Source organism: Cuculus canorus, chromosome 1 (assembly GCF_017976375.1).
Source record: "Cuculus canorus isolate bCucCan1 chromosome 1, bCucCan1.pri, whole genome shotgun sequence".
NCBI lineage: Eukaryota > Metazoa > Chordata > Aves > Cuculiformes > Cuculidae > Cuculus > Cuculus canorus.
In genome coordinates, this window is record NC_071401.1 from 67,743,751 (window position 1) to 67,768,885 (window position 25,135).

At 41.8% G+C, this 25,135-nt stretch overlaps 1 protein-coding gene across 3 annotated transcripts in view; it reads left to right on the top strand.

The window, feature by feature from the left end:
• The first annotated feature begins 206 nt into the window (after positions 1 to 206).
• AFF3 (ALF transcription elongation factor 3) overlaps positions 207 to 25,135 on the top strand; it is a 328,608-nt gene continuing 303,679 nt past the window's right edge. For all 3 annotated transcript variants that reach the window (XM_054087687.1, XM_054087694.1, XM_054087700.1), the window contains exon 1: positions 207 to 352. In XM_054087687.1, the coding sequence (XP_053943662.1) occupies positions 300 to 352 (53 nt within the window). In that variant the 5' untranslated portion in view covers positions 207 to 299. The remainder of the gene's footprint in view (positions 353 to 25,135) is intronic.

The following is a 25,135-nucleotide window of genomic DNA, read 5'->3' on the forward strand; positions in this document are numbered from 1 at the left end:
GGAGGAGCGGGGCGGGAGCGGAGCGCGGCGGGCGAGCTGAGCCCAGCCGAGCCGCGCCGCTTGCGAACGAGCGGTGGCACACGGGGCTGGTTGGGTTTATTTTTTGGGGGGGTGGGAGGCGGTGTAGCGTTTATTTTGGGGGAAGGAGGTTACGAGGGGGTGGGGGGTGTCCGTCCCCACCTGCGCGTGTGCGGAGAGGGGCCGGGGGTGCTCGGCGCCCTCGCCCTGCCCGCGGCGCAGTTAAAGATGCGCCCCGCACACCGTGTGGTTGCAGCGCGGCGGCGCTGACATCGCTCACCATGGACAGCTTCGACTTAGCTCTCCTTCAGGAGTGGGACCTGGACTCTCTGTGGTGAGTGGGACTTCTGCCTTAACCTCCCCCGTTCCCACCCCACCTCGGAGCAGCAGTGGGGAGGAGGGCAGGATCTTGCCGGGGTGCACTCACCGTGGAGCGCATTAGCTGAGCGGGGTGCAATAGCTGGGGGGGTGCAGTAATGGGGGGGCGGAATCACTTGGGGTGGGTATGCACTTTCCTGGGGGGTACAGTAAATGGGGGGTACGGTAATGTGCGTGTGCAATAAGGGGGGGGTGTGTGCAGTGGCTCGGGGGTGCAATAAGTGGGGCGGCGGGTCATTAGCAAGAGAGGGTGCAGCACCCCGGGAAGCGTCTCCCTTACCACTTGGTCTCCCAACACTACTGGCCCGGGAGGGGCAGAGGAAGGGGTGCCACGATGGGTTCGGGTGGTGAATATGGTGTTTAGCTGGGGGGTGTGTGGGGGGTGTGGATCTCCTGCAGCACGCTCCCCCACCCCCCAATGTGCTCCCCCTCCTCTAGCACCCTAGCTTGCACTCCCGGAGCTCATACTCCATCCCTCCCGCACTCCTCTTTCAATCCCCACACTCACCCCCGCCCCCGGGCGTCTTTATTGCCCTCCCCCCCGCCTTCCCATGCCCTCACTTCTGCTCTTCGCTGCCCCTTCTCCCCCTCCCTCGACTGCCCTTGAACTCCCCTGCGCACCCCGGTCCCTGCCCGCCCCGGCGCCGGGTGCGGGGCTGCCAGGGAGGAGGGGAAACCATTTCTAGAAATGTCATTAGCGGCTGGAGGTGGGAAAGCGCTGCCCTCCCATCCCGCATCACCCGAGCAGCTGCCTCTTGCCAAGTCCCGGAGTTTGGCTGCGGGAATCACGGCGCTCCCGGTACCGCCCGGCGCATCCCCTCTCGGAGCCCGCTGGGGACCGCGACGGGAGAGCGGGGAGGCGCCCCCCGGGCAAGAGCCGCGACCCCCGATGGCGTGGGAGGCGGGTTGGTGTCCCCCATCCCTGGGCAGGAGGTGTCAGCATCCCCGGCCGGGCTGGGATGCTCTTCGCCGCGGGGATGGGTTGCTGCGAGCAGCCGGGGCACTTGGCGTGCGGCCGCTTACTTTTGAGCTGAGATGACTTTTTTTTTTCTGCTTCGAATCTCTTCACGGTGTGCATTTTAACGCGTTAGGTGATCTATATCTTCTGTCAGTAGGGTGCGCGTTCGACATTGCCGGCTTATCTCCTCGCTGGCAGGTGTAACAAAATAAGCCGGGCCAGCCAGTCCCATTAGTTGAGCCGCTTCTTTACAAAAGACCTCGAGATGATGAGAACAGCTTGCACTGCAAAAACGCGAGCGCTTATAAATGCGTACATTGATAACATCCAGCCTAATAAAACTTTTATATTGCTATGGGAACTTTAAAGAGCGCATGTAACACAAAATTAGTTACTATCCCATAAAAGTTTTTAACTACAGTGTTTCTGCCTGTAACACAAGTTAAGGTTATGTCCTCGTTTCAATTATAAATACCAATATTCGGTTTATATCTGAACCATAACATTTATCTCTGGCCCGGTTTTAAGTTTTCAGCCCACATGCACGGTTTTACAATTAAATGATGTGGTTTTTCTATTAAACAAGAGCAGGAGAAATGATACCTTCACACATTTGAATGCTTTTCCCTTTCTCCTTGAACGATGACAAACTTCGGGGGAATTTTCTTTCTCCAGCAAAAGCATACTATTCGTTAGTCTGGTCTGCCAGCTGGCTGTTGGAATTAATATTGAATTCATAAAGCTAACAATATAACTCTGGAAAGCTAGGGCTTGAGGCTGTGTCTCGCATTTGCTCCTTTTTATACCATTTTTAGCACGCTTTTTGAGTATTGTGGAGCCACTTTCAAATGACTGTGGTCGCCATAAAGCTCCTGTACAGGACAGAAAAGACATCAACCGTTTTCCAGCTAAATTATCTGCTTAAAAATATTTGTATTTGTGTTACAAGTGATCTTGTGGTTTCCTAGATCTTGTTTGTTTTCCTCTATAATTGCTGCAGTTCAGAAGAGAGGTTCAACAGAAGGGGTTCAAATAGCATGTTAAAAACCATTATGCAGTGGCAGGCTTGCATTCAGTGCTAAATTCTCACCTTTGTTTAGGGTTTGGACCCACAAATGTCCAGAGCAGTGCCCAGTGAGGGGGTCACACCTACTTTAAGTGTAGCTTATTGGGGAAGGAAGGGGGTTTCATGTGTTTGCTGTTGCGTGTTTGTGTCCTTTTTGGGCATTAAGTTTTGCTGACCAGCTTTGGCTTGGAGTATCTGAGATCGTGGGCTGGAAGTTTATCATGAAGCAGCTGTTTTGGCAAGTGCTTCAGAATAGTAATTTTGAAAATTAGCACAAGTAGTATTAAATAAAAACTTACTTTCACTTAGTGAAATCTTCCAAAGTCTATTGTGAAGGCCAGCAGTGCCTTGGTGCTGCAGCGGCTATGGTAAAGGGCCCCGTGTCGGTCTCCCATCGCAGGCAGGGTGCACGTGTCATGCTGCCCTCCTGCTGTCCTGCCCGTTTGCTGCTCAATGATGGGCAGGTTATGGAGATTCTCAAGAAACCTGATTTGGATAAGGTACTAAACGGACAAAACCAAGGCTGTTACGTTAATTTTAAGCCCCGAAGGCTTGCCAGGCTGCTTTCAAAGGCGTGCAGTTGTTGCCAAGGAGGGAAATAAAATATACCACATAGATAGGAAGTACTTCATGGCAAAGAGCAACACTTAAGAGACTTAATTTTCTCTGCAATGAGAATGAATATTGTCCTTTATTCTTTTGAATGTAGTCATAATGGCAATTTGTGCACTTAATTTATGACTGAAAATCTGCTTTTTGCAGTATTTGGTGAACGTTTTTCTTGAAAGTGAAGTAATTAAATATTAACGTGCTGTTCTAAAGTGCTTTTTTTTTTAATTTGGTATGTTCTTGGAATATCAAAAGGAGTTTCCAGATGAACAGCAGCATGCTAATCAATTCTCATTGATTGTTTCTTTTATACTATTAATGAATTTGCTCTCCAATTATAACGATGCTGTCTTTGCTATAGCATAGAAAATCTAATAATATATCATTTCATGGCTGTATTTAACAGTAATTTAAATACAGTATTTAACTGGTAAACAGCAATGGGGGAATATTGTAAGCTGTTTTCTACTAAACAGTGTTTTTTCCAGGTTGTATTGATGCCAATAACACTTCTGCTTCCCAGAAAACTACTATAATTCAAATAGTGAAAGCTGAGTACAAACTCAAATAGAAATTTTAAGAAAACATACCAACCTGTAGCATAAACAAAGCTCGAGCCCATTTGGTAAGCTTTCTCTGAACATTTTGGGATGAGCAGCTCAACTTAACTCAAGGTGTTGTAACCACTGACTAACATAGTTATTCCAAACAAATGACACTAATGACTTTGAACTGCGGCACCATCTCATTTTTCTTTCATTTTTTGGTATGCTGTATGTGTAGTTTTACTTGTCAAGACTAGAGGGTGTGGATTCTCGAGTGTCTTATAGCTTTGTATTTGTTTACAGTAGACAAAAAGAGATGGAAATTCTCAGTTAGAGGTGGTTTATTTGACTCTTGTACAGAAGAAAACATAGTACACATGACAGAAAACAGGAAATGAGCGGAGCAAAGGACTTAATTGGAATGCCAGGACTAGTTCTGCAGTATAGGCATTTGTGTTGTTATTTGCCTGATTTAACAAATGTAGATAAAAAGTCAGCCAGGTCCTTAACTCCGTGCTTGGGTTTAGGCACGATGGTAGCCCTGGTGAAGACCACTTAGTAACAGCTCTGCTCACATGCTTATGTAAGATACATGCATAGACTGTTTTCCCCATTCATCAAAAACAATGAGCGGATTTATTAAAGCACTAACTGCGTTGTACCAAACAAGAAAATAATTTTGAGTGTAAGATGATTGTTAGCCACAAAAAAACCAGTGTTTGTTTAGGTAAAAGTGACCAAGTGTGTAATTGTTTTATTTGGTACTTATCTGATAGTTCTGGATATTTTGAGTTACCATCAGTTTTGTAGGGGTTGGATAGTCCTGTAAAAAATGTATAGCTGTATAGCTTCCAAGTTGAGATCCATATCAAATGCCACAGTGTAAGGTGGGCCCAGTGTGTTTTACAGACGATGCATTGAATTACTAGTCCATTTGCTATCTTTGGGTCCGTTCCTGCTCCATTTGAAGTCAATGAGAGTTTTGTTTGGAAGTTGCTATTAACAAAAAGTGGCCAGGCATCCAGCAGTCTTATAAATGAACCTTTTGTATCTTCCCGATCCCAGGTTGTCTAGCTTGTAGTCACTACATTCTATATTTGTGTAAGTCAAGATTTTTTTCTCATGTTGCACAGTGTTTACTGGAGACAATTTTGGAAAGCTAATACTACAAATGCTTCTTCAGTCACAGCAGAGTATCAAGATGTTTATTTTCAGATAACAGTAAAGCATCTGCTTTGGGGAGAGAGGGCTAACTGCAACCATTCTCTCAGTCAGGAAGGAGGCTGGACCAGCTTCCCCTTTTTACAGAAAACACACAGCAGTAATACCTCTCTCTCACAAAAAAATTACATCACTGTCTTGTTTTTCCTCCTGTTTCCTTTACAACTCTAGTCCAGCCTATGTCTTTTTGTCCCTTATTTATTTCCTTTTAGCTCTCAGACTCTTTCTACCAGTAATACTTGAAATCCTATTTGTCTCCTTATTTCTATCTTTGTGGTGTTTCCCATTTTGTCTTCCCCCCAGTGTCAACTCACAGTTACTGCCCTCCCCTTGTTGAAATCCCATCTAAAAATTTGCTATTTCTGTGATGATTGTAAGTTGCAAGCAAACAATATTGCAAGTAATAACTATGGACTGTTCCCTTCTCCTGCTTTCACAGCATGTTCTTTGTTCCTGGTGCCTCTTTTTAGGTTGGAAGCCCTTTGGGTCAGGAATTGCTTTCATTGTTTGAGGGGTTTTCTTACAGCGCTGAACAAATTGTATGTGCTAAACATAAATATAAGAAGAAGAGCAAACTTTTCATGGTCATAATACCTTGCAAACATCAGCTTAATAATAATATTTTAAAAATATATGTGCCGTGCATGTGAGCGCTCACTTGCTGGATGCAACATACCACATCCTCCTTATTTAGTTTAAGTCTCCACAGAGTGCAGAAACTTTGACGAGTTTATATCAAATGAGGATCTATTTGCAGTACTCAGTCACTTTTTTTTTTAAGAATAATTATTTTTTAAACTTCTGCTTTGTTTTTGTCTGATAAATGAAATTTTGATACACCAGTAGGACAGTAGATGTGCTTCCATCTCTCCCTCGAAGACTGTTTGAGCACTCACGGCCAGTTGTGTGGTGCAGGAAAAGAACAGGCCTTTGGGCTTTCCTCCTAACGTGCGGACTTGCAGATTTGTGCTCCACTGGGGATATTTTCCATCAGAAGTCAAGGCAGAAACCTGGCTAAGTTATTGGAGCAGGATTTGGAAGGGGGCATGAAGTACGAGTGGTGTTTCCTGTTCAATATGAATATTTTGAGAAAATTACCAGGTCTCTTAAAACTAGTGGGAGAGAAATATAGGCCAATAGGCCCATATTGAAAATAATATTGGCTGTGGGAACATCCTGACATCCATATATTAAGAATAACATTGTACTCAACTCCACAACACTCTCATTAGATAAAGCAACTGTTTAATTGAGAGTTTTTTTAAATCTCATATAGCAAATTGATCTATTTGCATCATGTTTATGACTAGGAAACAACAAAGTATGGATAAAAGGAGTGCCAGCAATTATTCACAGCATATGTTCAGAGAAACCTTGAACTCTGATTATGACTTTATTATAGCAGTAATGAAGTAAAGAAATAGAAATGAAGAAAAACTCATATATACAGCTAGAAAACATGGTTACATTTTGTGTCAGATAGTGTCTTATCTAACAGACTGATCAAGTTGTAACTTTGAGGTATCATCCTCACAAAATGAGATTTCAAACCCGCAGTATTTTCTTGGAAAACCAGGTAAAATTTCTTCGCGTATGGGCTCGTTAGCTCTAAGGCTAATTCCAGTGGAAAACCACAAGTTCTTTGTGATAAACTGAAAGCAGGAAAAGAGAAAACTGTTACCAAGCTTCCTTGGTTTTGAACAAAACTATCTCTTCATAAACCATGCCCTGCTGGGGAATTACCATTTCAGTGCTGCTGCCAGAGGTTGGATTCGCTGACTGGCTGCTCCCTGGGACTCCAGTGGTCCCCACTCGGACCGAACTCACTGTGTTTGCATCATTATCAGTGGGGCCACTCACTGGTCTTCTGCCTCTTAAAATAAATTCTGAGGCACCAGTTATGCTTGTTGGTGCTGCCTGAGGCCCCAGGAGAGCAAAAATGGACACTTATAGTTTAATACTCAGGTAGCAATCCATATAATTTATGAATTCTTTCTGGTAACTATGAATTTATACTTAGGAGAAAGAGTGAATGAACTGTAGCAACAGTTAAATGAACATGATGGCAATTATTAATACTCTGTGCTAGGCGTTTTCTATGTCTTTTCAAATGTAGGAATGCATAATATAGCTACTTGTTTTCCTCTCTTAAAGCTTGGTATCTCAGCTTTCCCAATACCTCCAGCTAATAAAAGTATGTGTTAGTAACTTAAGTTGACTGTGTTTTATCCCCTTAGGAAGATGTTAACCTGCATGCATGTACCAAGGACCTGGATACCGGTGTATCTTGGGAAATATCACAGTAGGAATGCAATTTAAATTTATCCTCAGAGATCCTTTATGTATTTTTTAAAAAATTAGTTCCAGTGCAGCAGTGGTGGTCTCAGCAGTCAGGAAACACTTAAAATCATGCAGAAGGGACAGAAATCTTTGCTAAGAAGCTTTTTGTCGCTGTGTGCTGTTTCTCAAAAAACATCGTCCGCAACTGTAAGTACTTAAAACTGAAAACAAGAGTGTTGTATCTGACAAAGCCGCACAACATCTTAATGTAACCCAGTCTTTCTGTGTGGTTGTTTTCACATGTTTCAGACCAAAGAAAGAGTCCTTTGTAGCTCAGGCTGGTTTGGCTGAATGACAGGAGTGGACAAATAGAGGATAAGATGATATCTTCTTACACTGAGTATATTTTGATTGCTTTGAGCTGTGATCACTTCTTATTGTATGTATCACTTTTGAAATCCATTAGAGGGAAACTGGTGGCCTTCCTATTCCATGTGTTGCTGTGATGGTGCAGTCTGGGTGCCAGGGTATTATGATGACGTGTAGCGGTATGAAAAATGCAAATAAAATAGACGGATCAGGAGGAAAAAGCATTGATGAACTATGCATTTGCAGGGTTCAGTTTCGGAAGCTGTCCCAGTAGTGGTCTTTCCTACCATCCATCTCCTTGCTTTGTTCGCTTTGGTCACTGTGAAGGTTTTGGTGAGACTGTTCTCATGTACAGGTGTTGGTAGATATCCTAGTCCTCCTTTGTGGGGGTTTAGCCTTTGTTCTGACATTGCCAAGTGTTGTCTACCTCCTAGCAATGCACTAAGAGAAAGTTGAGTCTTTCTGTCATTGACAGCTTCTAATTGACCGGGAAGGTTCATCTCTCAGGTCTGTTGATTTTTTGAGGGAATGACCTGATTTTAATGTTTTTGTGCTCCTTTGGCTTAGAACAGCAAGTGCAGTAGGTGGTTGAACCTCGGTCCAGAAAAAAAATGAACAGTGTTTCTTGACACAAATACTCTGGAGAAGATAATTATATTGACAAACACTTTTTTACATTTTTTGTTTCTGAAGTAGTCAGGGAGGAAACCTGTCATGTCATCAAGTGTTTTTAAAGGACAAAGTAAGAATAAAAGCTAGGTGTGCATTTCTTCATTTGTGTTTGGCAAGGAGAGTGTAACATTTTCTGTAGGATGATGACCTTGAGTTAACTGAATGTGCCAGTTTAAAGAGTAAATTAATGTTACAATGTGCTTTGTTTGTAGTCAGGCCTGAAGACTGTCACGAATTCCTTAGTACAAAAGGTGATTGTGTGCTAGTCCATTTACTCAGGCTTTCTGCAAGAAAACCACCGTGATCTCAACTTATCTGAATTAGTATCACCAAGTTGCCTTGCGTGCTTGGGTATGCCAGCGTGTTTGCAGTTAGGTTGTAGAACTACACCCCTTTCACTGTGTAGATAGGTTCAAAAAGGCCACAGGACCATACAGGACATACTCTGAGGTTGTTGAGTCAGACTGCTGCTCTTTCAGATAAATGAACCTTTTCCTAAGATGGAGTAAATACCTTCAAAATCCAGTCACGCTCTGTCTTAAATGTGGCAAGGTTTTTGGGTTTGGGTTTTTTTGTCACTGACAATGAAAATCTGTTCCAAACCCGTAGCATTGGTAGGAAAAAATGTACGTTTTCCCAATATATGTGGCTCAGCTTATTCCTGGCCATTTGGTACAGTTGATTCTGCAACATCTGAGGTAAAATGGCATTGAGATAACCCCAATAAAGGAAAGCACAAATGAATGTTGTTGTTTTAGGACCTGCACTGGCTTTTATAGATCAAAAGCAAAATATCTCTTTATGACACTCTTCAAGGCTTCATGTTACACAAGAACTCACTAGCTTGGATATATGGCTGCACAAACATGATTACATACAATGTAGCAGAAAGGCAGCATTTTTTTCTTAGAAATATGTAAGTAGCAATAGCTTGAACTAATTACAGCTGATGTAAAGCACATTTAAGGAAACCCATTAGTAGAGAATTAGAACTACAGCAGATTAGCTATTCTTTAATGGCCTTGACTGTAGATCTTTTGGTGCCTTGGTAGCTTTTCTAATGCTCTTTGCTCATCTGTCTTGACTAAATGACTGAGAAGCTGCTTTAAAGTCACGGTCTGCTTGTAATGTGAAAAAATCACTGTTTTCAGCTGAAAAAAATTATTATCTGGAAAGGTAAACTCTACTGAGTTCTGTACTGTATTTGTTGTTGAGATTTAAAGCATTATTTTACTCCTCAATGTGACTGTACAACAGAAAGCAATCTCTAATATGCTTCCTTGGAGCTATTAATTATTTACTTTCTTGAAATACAGATCATAGACAATTCTACATGACTTCCCTTCTTACAGACTTTCTTGTCTCCCTCTTTATTTTTGTATGCTTTGCAAATGCCTGTAAATTCATTTTCACTGAAAGGGGAAATAAGTAATTTAGACTATTGCAGCTGTTTCATAATTAATTAATTTCAATTTAAAACAATCAAGTAGAGACTGTCCATTGTTCTGTGTGCTTTTCTGAGGCATTAAGATTCACAATATTGAAATAAGTTCCAGATGGAAGTGCATGCTTTATAACGAGAGAAAAAATTCTGGTTTTGTCAGAAACCTGAAGAGTCCTGCTAGATCAAAACAGAAAGTATAATGCCTAAGCACATTTTTCAAGTTTCGAGCAATTTAAGAATTACTGGAACGCACCAATTTGAAACATTATATAGGGCTTATAAATAGAATTATAGAGTGAGAGAAACAGTGATGCAGGACTGTTTATTCATTTGTTCCCTCAAATACTCCTGGCATCTGTTAAAATTTAACAAGACTTAGCACAGTTTCCCATTTTTGGCACTCAGTTTTCTACGATAAAGAAAAATATTTGCAATGATAAATCATCTCTTTGCTAATAATCAATAAATAACACATTCTCCTGAGGAAAAAAAATATGGTAAAATGAAAAATATTGAGCAGAAGGAAAGGTGATCAAAATGGTACACTGGGAAATTCTGTACGTTCCTATACTTTAATAAATATAAGGGTTCGCAGAAGAACTTTTAACACAGCAGTTTGCAATATGAATAAAAAGTCCTTTTTGAACACGAAAGACGCTTATGTAAGAGGTTTATATTATGTAAATGCTACAGTTATTGGCGATAGCCCATTATAAAGGAACACTTTATATTCAGAAAAGCATTTGCAAATAATGGGATAGATGCTGCAATCTCTAGTCCTGACTTGGACAACTTTCTCTTTGAAGTCAATGGAAGTTTTGCCTGAATAAAGGTGGAAGAAATTAGCCCATTCATTATTATCTGAATTACATCAAGAGCTGACTGCTAAACAATAAAATCATGATTCATAACATAACGGCTTCACTTAATTCTTTTGTAGTCTTAATATATCTCATTATATGGTACTTCTGTTCTTTCCTCTCTGTGCAGTATTCAAATTAATAACAACCACCTTTACATAACTGATGGTTAGACATGTTTTGCTGCCTTAGCAAGATCAAAGGTTTTTATATACCCTTTTTGGATAGATACCAAGAATAGGGTGATCAATCTCTTCTGTAACCATTTAGCACAGTGTAAATATCTCAGGGTACCCAATTAGACACAAGTGGTTTGCCAGATGCTGAGAGCATCACCAGTTGTCAAGAGCTTCCCAAGGCTGTGGGACAGTCCAGAATTTATTAGGGATTAGTGGTGGTCTGAGTTGTCACTCCACTGATTTGTGCTCATTCAGCTGTGCCCTGCTGTAAGCAGCCTGCATGATAGGCACAGATAAGGTTGAAGCGACAGACACTTTGCTCTCCTCAGGCACCTCTGGGTGCGCAGGAGGCAGGGATGGACACTGGCACTCCAGTTCCTCTTCTGTGACCAGAGTGATATGGGAGTTACAGTAAATGAGATAGCAAAATTAGAAGGGCATAAGAGAAGGAGACTGAAGAGAACAGCCCAAGAAAAGGTCCTCCCCCCAAAGGCTTTAGTACGAAGCTGGAGTTAACCCCTCACCAGGAAGCCATCTGCAGCCTTCAGGCTTTAAGAATTCTTTTTATCTAGAGATGTAATTGAAACAAGATGTGTAACAGCTGCAAGATGTCAGGTTTGTCAAAGTAACTAGAAAAATGAGTTCTGTGACACACTCGCACATAGCAAAGTAACCTATAGCTAAAAAAAAGAAAAAAAAAGAAGGAATAAATTATCATATGGGTTAAAAAGAAGAAGGGAAATAGTTGCATAATGGAAGTTGCAGTTAAGTGTGGGGTATGGATAATTCAAAATTAAACTACGATGAAGGTTTTCCCAGAAGAGGAAACATCCTAAATCAGCACTTTCTTTTCAAGAACCTCAAAAAGAAAAACGAAGTGATTTTTTGCATGCATATGAGGACTCCTCCCAAGCACGAGTGATAACACAGGGATACCCTGAAGGTGTTAGTTAAAAATTTGGAGAGTGAATTTCCCCGATTCTCAGGGCAAGAGAAGACTGGATTTAACCTTTTTGAAATAACTTTTGGTAATAACACAAAGGGCCTTCATGGTGAGGAAAGTGGGAACCCATGAAGAGCTGTAAAAAAAGGGGGCTTACAGTCAAAGCATCCTGCCTAGGAAGTAATGTTTGCTGTGGCATCTTAGATGCAGCTCAGTCTCATCTATGAAGTCCAGTTGTGCGAACTGAGGTATGTGAAGCAGCAGAAAAATGCCCAAAGATTTCAACAGAGGTGTAAGCTACACTTCAGTCAGTAATACATTGTAGTTTGTAGCGACCATAATCCTAACATATTAAAGTTCTGCATGTTCCCTGGTGTAGGATGGTGTATCTCAGCGCCAGGAAGTTATTTGTGGGAAGCTTGGAGCCTGAGGTCATACCAGATCAAAGGCAATGAGTGCATTTGAGCAGTCCCCAGGACCTGACACAAAGAAATGCAGCTTCCATGCACACAGTACTGGAACTTGGAGAATTACCTAAAATAACTGTTACAGAATCAGGTTGAAAATAATGGGTTCAGCTGCAGGAACGGCAGGGGATCCAGGTGCTTGTGGAAACACAAGGCATTGTTCTGGGTCAGGATTAAGAAGGATGGTAGCTGAAGAAGTGTCTCAGAGTGTGGGAGCACTTCCTGGGGCCATACCCAGAGATGCAGGTAAATTGTTTCTTGCTGGGGAGCCCTTCCGCAATGAGCAAGGAGAGAGTCTCCTCAGGACTCAGTGTAGTGAAATGCTGATAACTTTTGGGTATTCTTCAAGGCACTCCATCACATCATCAGAATACACATGGCACCACTGGTGACTAATTAAAAACACCTATTACACTACTGCTACTCCAGTACTGCTGCTTCAGATCAGAGCCCACACCTGAATGCCCATCGAATATGCCCTAATTCCCACTTGCAGAAATGACCTGGAAACATATCTCTCATTGAAAGCCTTAAAGAAAATTGAATTCTGATTTTTTGAACAAATGCGTAATTTAAGTATTTTCCTTTCCTCAAATCATGTTCACATGCAAAACCAACTAATAAAATGTCAGTGATTCTTATACTGTAATTTGGTTGGTGGAAGAAAAGTCATCTTTTAAAGCTAGAGTCGTCATAACTCATGAGGTGCTAATATATCTGCTGTGTGTTAGAGGAAACAGCCTAGATCTGTTGAAATGCTTCCAGTTCACTCTTATCTGCTCGCAGTTCCCTCTCGAGGACTGAAAAGCGTAAACAAGTTTTCTCACAATATACTCTTAAGAGTAGCTGCAATTACTTTATCCCAGAAGTCTGTCTCTGCCTGCAGACAAGTGAAGAACCAAAGTGAATCCAGAAGTTTGAGTATGGTTCCCAGTTTTCCTCCTAGGAAGTCTCGGGAGAAAAGATGATTGTGTGTACTCGCAGATGTCCCATGAACGTGCAGTAAATCCAGCGGGTTCTGAACATGCTGCTGGCATTGCTGCACCTGGTAATAAACCAGGGCAATAAATCAGGTGATCTGCACATGCATAATAAATCTGATGCATCTGAATGCAGGCATACAGGATGGACATGCTGTGCACAAGCTGGCTGTTTTCCAGGTCTTCTGGATGTCAGGCTTTCACCGTGACTGGCTTGCCTGGGAGGCCTGGCAAAGCTGCTGACTTGCTCTTTTCATGTCAGCATTGCCAGGGCACGTCCAGGGGCAGTGGGTCATATGGGAGACTAAAGCTTGAGCATTGTTTTTCTATTGTTTTTCTGCCTGTACTCATGCAAGCCATGATACGACCCTGAAAATATAAACAACCCCACTCCCTTAGAGGTGCACTTTCTGTGATCTTAGGCATTTTTGGCAAATTATACCTCAAATTTTTACAAGTTCAAACATATTCTCCTTTTCTTTGCAGGAAAGTTTTGTGTGTATCGGGTGAGTGCTCTTATCACTTCAGGGCATCAGTGTCCTGAGTACTCTCTCAGTTTGCACCAAACACTTACTTTTGTAGGAGACCTTTAGCTTATGAGCTGTGAATGCGTGAGGGTGTTGGAGGTCAGGGTGTCTTGGGTGGGGAGAGACTGGATCCTGATAGTCCCACACTGTGATAGTATATTCACCTCCCACCTCTGAGGATGTTCAAAAGTGGTGAACTTCAGACCACAATGGAGATACTAAAATGGGCCAAGGGTTGCTCCCTGCCCTATAGGCCAAGTGGCTTGGCACAAAGTATCTCCACGGAAAACAGGCTGGCCACATGCAAGTGACTTGTGGGAAGTGCTTCTCACCGCTTGACTGTTGGAAATGCTAAGTCTAGGTTTGGGGTTTTTTTTAATCCAAGTGGAAGCAGGAATGAACCCCACTGAGAAATGGCATCAGAAGATTGCAACTCTGACTGGATCAGTGCTTCCATACTACCACCTCTGCATTCATTTGAGAGGAAAAGGACCTCAGCCCTGTAAGACTGGTGACTGATTTTATAAAAATGAAAACATTTACTTTCGTTGGCAAATGAGCTTTCTTTACCATCATGATATGGGCTGCATAGAAATGAAGCTGGGGACTTTACTGGATTGTAAATTACTGCACTTGTGTTTAAATAAAGAGTATATTCAGAGCAAAGATGCTAGCATGATTTCAATAAAACAGAAAATGTTTGCGATATTATGAGACTCTGTTGAGTTAATAGACACACATCTCCCTAGGACTTTCTCACAGTGGTTTTCTGTGCCAATTCAGGACACTGCCTTTAGACTACTTAGTAATTCTGAGCAAAGTTGGAGAGAATTTGTGTTTTTCTTCAACTGGGCAGCATGCTTATCAAGTCAGCTACCTCCAGTCTGATACAGCAGGCTGCCAACAGACTTGTCACAATTTCTGAAGAAGGTTTGTGGTAGAGACGGAAGGTGTAATGAAAACCACATCCACCAATTAAACACCTACATTTCCTTTTCCTTTTAGGGTCCAAACAATGGATGGCTTTACTTTTGCAAAAGAGATTTCTCAAATCAAAGCAACTCATAGAAGAAATATAAATTAGGAAGGAAGATCTGAGTATATCTTTAATGAGTGTCTGGCACAATGACATAGTGAGGCATGACACATCCATGAATATGATCTACTTGCAAAGATTCACCTCTCAGCAATCATGCAGAAGTAATACAATCAAATATGGGACGTGTTCAGGTCAAGTTCTAGTACATGTGGTATCAGTCTTTTCCTAATGGGTAAAGAGTACACCTGATGCTTTTCTTAGTAGATGATACATGGTTTTAACACCTCAAAATTAGCCTCAGTCATATTTTTACTCAAGTGAACAGAAACTGACCTTCTCTTAATAACGGCAAGGCATAGAAAAGAATCTTTGAAAATAACTGTGGAGTTGTTAAGCAGGAATCGGAGGATGAGGTAGAGCGAGTGTGGATATGACATGTTCAGCAGTATTGCAGCTGTAGAGGTAGCAACAGGAGCTTGGGGAGATATTTTCTCTGAAGAAAATCACTGGTATCAAAACATTTCATTCCAAGGACACAGAAGAACAGAATAGACAGTTCAGAGAAAGGGTGTCAAAATTAATTTTACATAATTTTACTGACAACACTCAATTACCATCCAGTTGATATGGGCCAGATGTATTGAAAAACAATCCGAAAATACACTGGGTGATGATAAAAACAAATGATATTATTATTGTTAACACTGGAGTCGTATTTACCTCGAGTGACACTTGGTGGTATTTGGCACCAGTTGCACTGAACATTGCGTCAGTAGGTCTGTAAGCAGTTCAGCTGTGTTTGTAGGGAGCAACATCTGTGTTCATTGACTTTGTCCCATGTTTTTTTTCAGAAGGAAAGACTATTTTGGGCTCAGCATCATGTGATTCCAGCTATGCTTCTCTTCAGTCAAAGCCTATAGGGCTGCATGGTGCTATACCTGAAGCCTTGCTTCAGTCTTTGTTAGCTCGGGGATCTCTGCCCTGTTGTGCTATGTACACATGCCCAAAGCTTCCCGGAGGATGTGGGCTAGATGAACCTATTTCTGTGAGCATGGACACCTGACCGACATAAAAGGAAAACGGTGGAACCAGGCTTATCTGTGAGACTATTTTCTAAGCATGACAGAAAGTCAGTAGATTGCTCGTTGTACAGTTCTTCATACAGTGATGCATCTAACTCTGAAGCCTGTTATCTAAGGTGTGTGTGATTATGGAGAAAGTCAGTCAGTTAAGGCAAGAGACATAGTTTTATTACTTATGGAGACTACAAACCAAGAGGGCACAGAATAATCTTAGGTCTCCGGTGTGAAGAAAAAGCAAGCAGCTCTGGAAGTTCAAAGTACAGCAAGTAATCCACAAAGGATGCTTGTTAGCAGGCTGGAGACATACATAGGTTGGAAGTTTGTCGTGGTATTAATGTACTAGCTGCCTATCTGAACCACTAAAAATCACTTTCATTATATCAGTCATTTAATATGCCTAATGATGCTACATCAACCAGAATTTCCCTTGAGTTATTTGGAGATTGGATTTTGATTTTTTTTCGTTGCACCAAGCAGTGCAAGTTTATGCCAGGAGGTACTTTTTCTGGTTGTGTGTCACCAAAGTAGATCCTTACTTCAGTCTTTACAGCTCTTAAGCAGGGTGCAACATAGTCATGTATGATTTAGGCAGAGTTAACACAACAAAATCTATGATCCAGAAACCCCACGCAACCCAACTAGACACCCAAGATGCCTTTGTCTTCTCACAGAAACACATGTAGACGTGTCTCCAGCTTTCCTAGTGCACATGCCTAGAGGCACTTCTGGGATTAGCAGACTTGCTAGCCCAGTGCATAAGGGGCTGGAGAAGTCCAAAATATGCTGCGGCCACACATTATCTGTACTGCTTGCATGTCACACATTATGCAACTTTGGCTTAACGTCACTCAAGGAGGTGAGGGCTGAAACCCAAGACTCTCCTTTTCTAGCTGGATGTTTCAGCCACTTTCTTTCTGGTCCCATGATTCATTTCCAGATCCATGCTGGGGTCAGTCTCCAGGAGGGGTGGTGAAAAAAGCCTTTGGCCTAATGAGGACTATAAGCTCTTCCTTGAGGTTGAATCGATGGATGTGAACTCCATGCTGGGGAGATGCTAAGATTTGGGCTTCCTGTTTCTTTATGCTGCTATTTTAACCATCAGGATGTTATCAAAAGTGTGTTTGGCTATGCCCTTTGCTTTTTTCTTCAAAGGTGTGTCCCTTCTGTCTGACCTAAATGCTCAAGAGGACATATGGATGGGAGTAAAGCTGTGAGTCCTGCTTTCACAGTGGAGTCCAATCACAGCAAACCCCATAAGTTCTCTTTGACATTTCCCTTTGACAGACATAGGATTTGGCTCCTAATGTAGCCTTTGGTTATTGAGAAGCTGGTTGTTGGGTGCTGGCTTCTCGCTGTCCTCAGTATGGGGAGCTTTGGCACACAATGCAGCACTATGAGATCCATTTTGAGAACGGAGTTCCTAACTCTGCACCCCGCTGTGCAGCTCGTCCCTGTACTCAAATTTTTTTAGAAGAAATTTTAGATCTTGATGTCATTACATTTCTTAAATTTAATGTTATCCTACCAGATTAACTGAAGCCAGCTGCTTCTTTATAGTGAGGACTGATAAACATTATTTCAGAGGAGACAGGAACGTTTGTACTATCTTTTAGTTTTTCAGAGAAAGCATGTTTGCCTGGAAAATAAACCCAGTCTTGTTGTTAATGCCAAGATGGTCTAAATAGACAGAAGATAATTTTCATCTAATCTCATCTATTTAGAGTATCTCTGGAGAGCCCGTTACTGGTGTCTGAGTTACAAATGAAGGTCTGGATTGCACCGGCCAGGTATGTGCCTAGGGAAAAGGCATGTGCAGTGTATAAGGGAAAAGGCATGTGCAGTGTATAAGGGTAAAGGCACAGGTGTTCTCATGCTCTTATGCAGGAACTATCCTCTTCTCTGTATTTTCTGGTGAGATTTATAATAATTCCCAATAGACAACTGGTCAGATTTCTAAAAGAATACCAGTAACTATGGGATTGCCTGTATGTGAGCAAGCAAAATACAGGAGGATGTAAACTGAGTAGCCTGCTGTACAGTCTGCAGGGTGCTGGCATTGGTATGTGGAAAATTACACACATATGTGCAGATATTTAACCAAAATTGCTGATACACATTTAAAATATAGCTAATGGAACGCCTATACCAAATTCTAGGCATTTCTTATAAGAATGAGAAGTACCATTATATGGTAAAACAGTCAAAATTAATGGGTTTTATCCAAATTTTGAAGATAGCCTTTATCTGTAATTGGCAACTTCTATCATATTCCTCAGCCTGGTGCAGACATGAGCAGGATGCACAGATTTCAGCGCTAGCAGTAGCAGATGATTTCCTTCCAGAAAGAAGATAGGGACAAATAAGTGTCCTGTTCTATTCCTGTCAGCAAGAACATCTCTATCTGTTCCTGCTGCAGTTGCTCAGGGCCACTCACGCCAAACAACACTGAGCAGACAGTATGAGTTTTCACACCCAAGACTTCATCTATTCTTCTGCAGCTACCTCTGGGCTGTTGCAGTAAAGTCTCTGGCTGCTTTAGTTTTCTGCTCCTTCTATCAGTCGTTTACATAACTGTCAGTCACAAAGAGCTAGGACTAGGTCTAGGATTAGGTTGTGCTGATGAGTCTGTCCATAGGGGAAAAGGAGGATGTGGTGTACAGGATTCCTTGTGTGTGGCAGACAGTGGGAAAATGATAGTGGGAAATTAAGGTTGCTTAAGGCCAGACCACCACATAACTGGCTCCAAGAGGGTGGCAACCTGCCCTCCTTAAGGGAGACGTTGAAAGCTACTCACAGCAAATGAGGTCAGCTCCTCTCCTGCTTCTCCTGACCATGCAGGAATGGCATGATTACAGAAAGGCGTTTATATAGAAGGAGAAAGAAAAAAGGCTCCTCACGCCCTTCAGGATACTGGCAAGCATCACTCGTCTGACAACCAGAGAAAATGGGGGAGTGAAGGGGGCTTCAGGTGTTACACCTCATTTCTATTCTCCTCAGGCTTAAGAAGGGGAGGAGAGAATGGCTGCCTGCAGAAGCTTAGTCAACCCTTATGTCCCTCAGCTATATGGCCCCATTGAAAACAAGAGTTTCACAAGGGTGGCTGGAGCTCAGTGGAGAATCTCGCCTGTTAATGCTGTGCTGCAGTGTGCCTCTCACCTCCCACTCCCAATATTCCGTATTTTCTCATCGGTGAGAAGCAGGCAGGGAGCTGGGCAGCAGCAGAGCTTTGTCCTGGAGCTTTGTGCTGTCAGAGGGCATCTTAGTGCAGAGACCTTTTTTTGCTAGTTGTGTCTGGTCTCTCCGAGTACAAAGCAAAACCGGGAATCTGGATGTGAGTGTATATCTTCCCTAGACCCTAGCCTGCACTCATGGATACCAGTTATTTCTGGAACCGGGTGCAGTGCAACTTGTATACATTAGCAAAATCAAGTCCTTATGCTGTTCAGGAAAATTTGGCTCTGAACTGTATAGCTAAGAAAGCTATCTGTCTGAGCTACTTAGAATACTGCACAGTTTTTGCCAGCTGAATAAAACCAATAGCATTTCTATGAACAGAAAGCTTTTGGCAAGAGTCTTTGAATTATGAGTGGCAAGAACCATTCTCTTCATTTTTAACTCCTAACCCATGGTGTATAAAGTAGCCCTCATTTGAGCATAAGAGGTTAGCATCTTATTGACTTGGCTTTAAATTGCATTTCATTGTATTAAAGAGTATCTGTAATTTTTTTTTCTGTGGAGCGAGATATACTGTAAATATATGAAATACTTGACTTTCATGTAGCTGTAAGGCTACACTTTGGAAAACATTCAGCTACAAATCCAGGATGGTATTTAGTGGAAACATCCCAGAAAATTATGATTTTACAATTACCTTATTGGTAGTTTGATTTAATGTAGTTTTGCTGATAGCTACCTTTGTACTTAAGGAGTGTAAATTAATTAGACATACTGCTTCATCTACTCAGGAGGCAGGAGAAGAGCTGAGCTAATAGCTATGGTAGTGCTATACCAATTTGAGAGTGAGGCTAAAATGACATGATAGAGGGAGAGGTTAGTCCTCTCCCAAGGTTGTCACTCCTGGTCACATTTTAATGTGAATTTATTGGACTGAAAGAGGTTAAAGAGGTAATTCTGCACAAGAAGAGAGAAATTTCTAACATAAAATGGAACTCATCAATAGTCCTAGTGTCTACAGGGAGTTGTCAGATTCCATAATATTAACCATGTAATTAACAGGATATATAAAGTGATGTGCTTTCAAATAATTTATATTTCAGATGCCTTTCGATGTGCTAATAATACCTCTCATTTTTTCCTCCAGTCTCCTGGAATTGCTGCATTCCTTTTTTTTTTTTTTTTTCCCATGTCTGTACAAAAAACCTTCACATCTATCAGAGAGTTCTAACCAGTGCTCGTTCCCAAGGGTGACTTAATGGACAAAGTATGGATAAATCCACATGACAAATCCACTCTACAATATGGCACAGCTGGCATACTCTGCTCAAGTTCAGCTCACAAATAAACTTGTACAGAAACTGCATTGATGCAGAGATCAGGTCAGCGCATATTGCTTCATCGTGTCCTGGAAATGACCTCTCATGCGGGTGGTGGTGGTGCCTCTTCCACTCTTGCATCTTCCTTTCACATGAGCTCTTGAGGTGTGAGGGGTCATTTTCAGAGTAGTTTGCAAGAGAGCGTATGTCTGTTGTTGGCATTTTTGTTGCTCCTCAAAAATTTCCTTTTTCCATCTTTATTTATTGGACTCTTGAGTACCTAGAGGGTGTAACTGACAATTGTTAGAACTCACATTTTATTATTATCATTATTTTTAATATCAATCATTTACGTAGGAGAAAAAAGCTTCCTTAAGCAATGGAATTACCAAAACTAGACTATAGTTTTGTGTCTTGTAACCCAGCAGCCCCACTTCATATACTCTTTGTCAGTGATTGCATCTCCCTCACGCTCCCATTCATGGCTGGAGTGGTTTCAGAGCTGTGCTTGAACTGAGTGGTGCTCGTGTGTTGATGGACGTCTGGCTGCCATCAGCTGGCATGGATAAAGGACTGAGTTATTAGCACTGTGTAAACAGCTGCTGATTTTCAGTATGACTTTTTTGAAACCTCTGTCAGATTTGTTCGAAATTGATTAGCAGGTTCAAAGTAACAGACGGGAAGAGGGAGTAGATGATGGGGAGACACCACAGTCTGATGCTTTGCTTCCCTAGAAAGCCCCACTGACCATGCAGTACGTATCAATCTGTGCAAAGACCTCAGTTAAAAAGAAATTTCTAAAAAAATCTTTCTTTTTTTCAAAACCACATTTACTCGGTGGATGGGAAAAAAGCGCAGGTTGAGTGTCTGGCATAGAGCCCAAAGCACATAACTCGCAGGAAATTTCCCGCTGGAGTAAATGAGGTCTTTCAGGCAAGGCTGTGGGGGAGGTAGCTGCAGTCTGTGAAGGGCAGTTGCTGCGCGTGCGCTGGGCTCAGTGCAGCATCTCGCACTAGAAGAATCCTGACCTCTGGTATTTACAGCTAAAATGATACAACACTACAAGAAGTTGGAGGGGAAAAGGAGGCTGAAACACGGACCTCAGTCTGCGACAGCTCCCTTTTCGCAATGCATGTGCAGCAGCATGATGAAAGCCAAGCCAAAATCTGTACCCGCAAGCTCTCTATGTCTGACTGTAGCGTACTGACTTGGCTGCTGGATAGTCTAGTGATTATGTTTTGCTGTGATGCAGAGAAAAATGTTGCAGGACTTTAGCGTAAATGTAGACCCATGCAAGAACACGTCTGCTTAGTAGTATTTGAAAGGTTCCAAGCTTCTATCCCTGCTAGGTATGAATAGCATATGGAACAAAATACTGTTTCCATGCTCACTTACCGTAGTAGAAACATTTTTCTCTTATATTCTTGTTACTTAAAACTGATAAACATAGTGCAATGGCATTTTAGGCATATTCTAATAACCGAGTGTATTTCTGTCAAATGTTGATGAAGTGCAATATTTTATAGTAACATTTACAGTTTATCAGAAGTCGGAACATTTTCTCCTCCTATACCTTGCCCGTAGTATTGTGAAAACTCACTCATACAACCACTTACAGCAACTGAACAGTGAAACATTTCCAGTCACCCTGCAAGTTCATTTTATGATAGTTTAAAACTGCATGTTACAACCAATAACTTAGGTGCTGGAAACCAGTACAGCGCTTATAAAGTCCTGGCATATAACTTTTCATGGCAGGCAGTGGTTTTATCACAGCCATGAACACGCAAGTGACCTGGGGCATAAAATTACTGCTCAAAAAAAAAATGATCCATCTCCAGAAAATGCTCAGATATCTACTTATAACAATTACAACAATGATGATTTCACATCTGTTAGGCAGACAGTTTTAATCTGTAAAAGGTTAAGTATTTGACAGTTACTTGTTCTTACATACAGATTAGCTGCTTGAAGGTTTAACCTTTAGAAGTACTTAAGCAACTACTCTTTAAAATTTATTGTGTAAAACCACCCAAATAAAAATGGTCTTATCACTAGTAACTAAAGAACAGAGAAGGTCTGGGATAATTTTCCGTCCCTTACCAAATTACTCAGCTGGCTTTGCTTCTTCCTCTGTGCCTGAAAATATTTACTAGCATGCCACTTTAATTTCTATAGGCACCGCTTCGTAATTAGAGGTGTCTAATTAGGATAAAAGGAGGATTCTGCGATTAAATGTGTGGAATCAGTTATTTTGACTCAATAAAGGAGTCTGCTGAAGGAACTGATTATTCCTGCACATTGATGTGCTCTGAAAAGCTGTGGAGGGGGAAGAGGGAAAGAGGGGATGAATCTTCACGTGGCCTTTGCGCTCCCCCAGGAGTGGGGATGGGAATTATTTATGTAGTAGCAGAAAGATCTCCAGATTTCTGCCGGCTTTTATTACTATTTCCTGAGTATGATAAAACATGAGATCTCTCATATGGAAGTGAATTACATTTAGAACTATCATGTGGAACCCGGTTGGGGTTTTTTTTTTCCTTGTCAAGCTGGCCTTTACACAGCCCCAGAGTGTCAGTGGGAAGGGTTTTCTCATTCACAGAAACATGGCTGCCCAGCCCTCGCTTTTTGCATGAACAGGCCTGTCAGACTATCTCCGTCTTCCTTTCATGCTTCTCACACTCAGGAACTTCTTGTTCTCCCGAAATGGCCAGTAATTGGATCCCTGAGAGTTTGGCCTTGGTGGCACTACAGGGACAGTTTTTATGGGAAAAAAAATCCACCTTCCTGAACAAGGTTTGCAATATATTTAGCATAAATATATAATTGTTTCTTGTATGAGGCACATAGATGTTCTGTTTCTGTGATTTGGGGGTGATGTGGAAAGATGAGACAAAACCCTGTGGATAGTGCATCTCTTTTCCTTTTTTTCCTGCATGGTTTGCTGTGACTCAGAGCACAGGGCAAGCAGGTTACCTCAGTGCTGCGTGTGCACAAAGGCTCACGCTTACTGCAGAGAGGACAGTTACAGGATATGTTGTGTAAATGCTCCATATATTCATAGAATCATAGAATAACCAGGTTGGAAAGGACCCACTGGATCATGGAGTCCAACCATTCTTAACACTCCCTTAAACCATGTCCCTAAGCACTTCATCCACCCGTTCCTTAAACACCTCCAGGGAAGGCAACTCGACCTCCCTGGGCAGCTGTTCCAGTGCCCGATGACTCTTTCCGTGAAGAATTGTTTTCTGATATCCAGCCTGAACCTCCCCTGGCGGAGCTTCAGGCCATTCCCCCTTGTCCTGTCCTCTGTCACTTGGGAGAAGAGGCCAGCTCCCTCCTCTCCACAACCTCCTTTCAGGTAGTTGTAGAGAGTAATAAGGTCTCCCCTCAGCCTCCTCTTCTCCAGGCTAAACAACTCCAGTTCCCTCAGCCGCTCCTCATAAGACTTGTTCTCCAGCCCCCTCACCAGCTTTGTTGCTCTTCTCTGGACACACTCCAGAGCCTCAACATCCTTCTTGTAGTGAGGGGCCCAGAACTGAACACAGTAGTCAAGGTACGGTCTCACCAGTGCTGAGTACAGAGGGAGAATAAAAAATATTAAAGGAATCAGTGGTGGTGTGGAGGCAAACCCCAGCACATGCACTGGGTGTTCACAAGAGCCTCAGTACCAGCTGTATTGCTCTACACACCTACTCCTCTCCTACCTACTACCTACACATTCTTGTAGATCTCGTTTTGGTGATCTGTGCTTGTGGAGACTGGCCTTTGCCGGCACAAAACCATCTGTAAGGATCCACTCTGGAGAAACGGAGGACGCTTTTTTTTGTTCTTGCAGTGGAATGAACCATTGTGTTTTTATGCCCCACTTACCTTGCGTCATTGTAAATGGGACTGCGGTAGGTCTGCCAGCCCCATAATCCTGTAGACCATTTCAAACCCATTAAAGTCTAATGGATATCTAGTGACTGCAAGTGTGCTGTGTGCCAATTAGAATATTTAAACCGGGCAGTAAAAAGGACTTAATAAAATCACCATAAAACTTGAAAATATGATTGAAGGTAATACGCTGTTTTTTTTCTTCAGGTATCTGAACAATAAGATAGTTTTTAAAGCAAAATTGATCTGTCATTTTTTAAAGGCCAAGGAACATGCAGAAATATGTCTTGTTCCTCTAGTTTCTCAATGTATTGTGCTGTGTATTTAGCAAACTAGAGAGTCTTTCCCCTTTGCCATTATAACGAAAAAAAACTGATAGCTGGTGGTGTCGTGTGCTTAACTGTAGGTTTCATTCCATATATAGAGGAAGAACTTCGCTGAAGGTACGGAGTGCCAGTGGCATGAATATTTAATAGTTGCACTTTTAAAGTCTTTTTCATCCTTCTTTCTCTCTCTGGAATTACCAGTCCCATCTGTCTGGCTTCTAAACCTGTATATAGGTATCTAAATTTAAAAAATAATGAAAAAAAAAGGTGTAATTTCAGATTTTTAAGATGAAACTGGGAAATGCTCACCTTTTTTTTTAACTGAAAAGTAAATAAAATAATTTCTTTCCCCCGTTTTTTTGAGTTTCTGGTGCTGAGCAGTATATTACATTTCAGTTCAATGCAAGAGATGCAGTGCAGAGCTACAAGCCAGATGCACGCTAGTATAAATTTGTAGAGCTCCATTTACTTCAATGGAATCGGACTAGTTTGTTGATGGTAGCTATGGCTGTGGCCTACATCTTCATCAGGAATCACAAAATTCATACATTAGCTATAGTTGTCATGTGTGGAAGCTATTATTTATGTTAATTGAATTAATTAAAATAAATATTTATGTTTTAAGCAAAACAGTTTATGTTTTAATAAGAAAACAGACACATTTTACACATCCTTTTCTTTACTGGATTTTCTTCCCTACAGATAATGATCTTTCAGGCTCTGTTCCATAAATATGCACGTCGTGTTCAGGTTTCTATTTAATGCATGCATGAGTAAGTAGCACTGAATTCGATTAA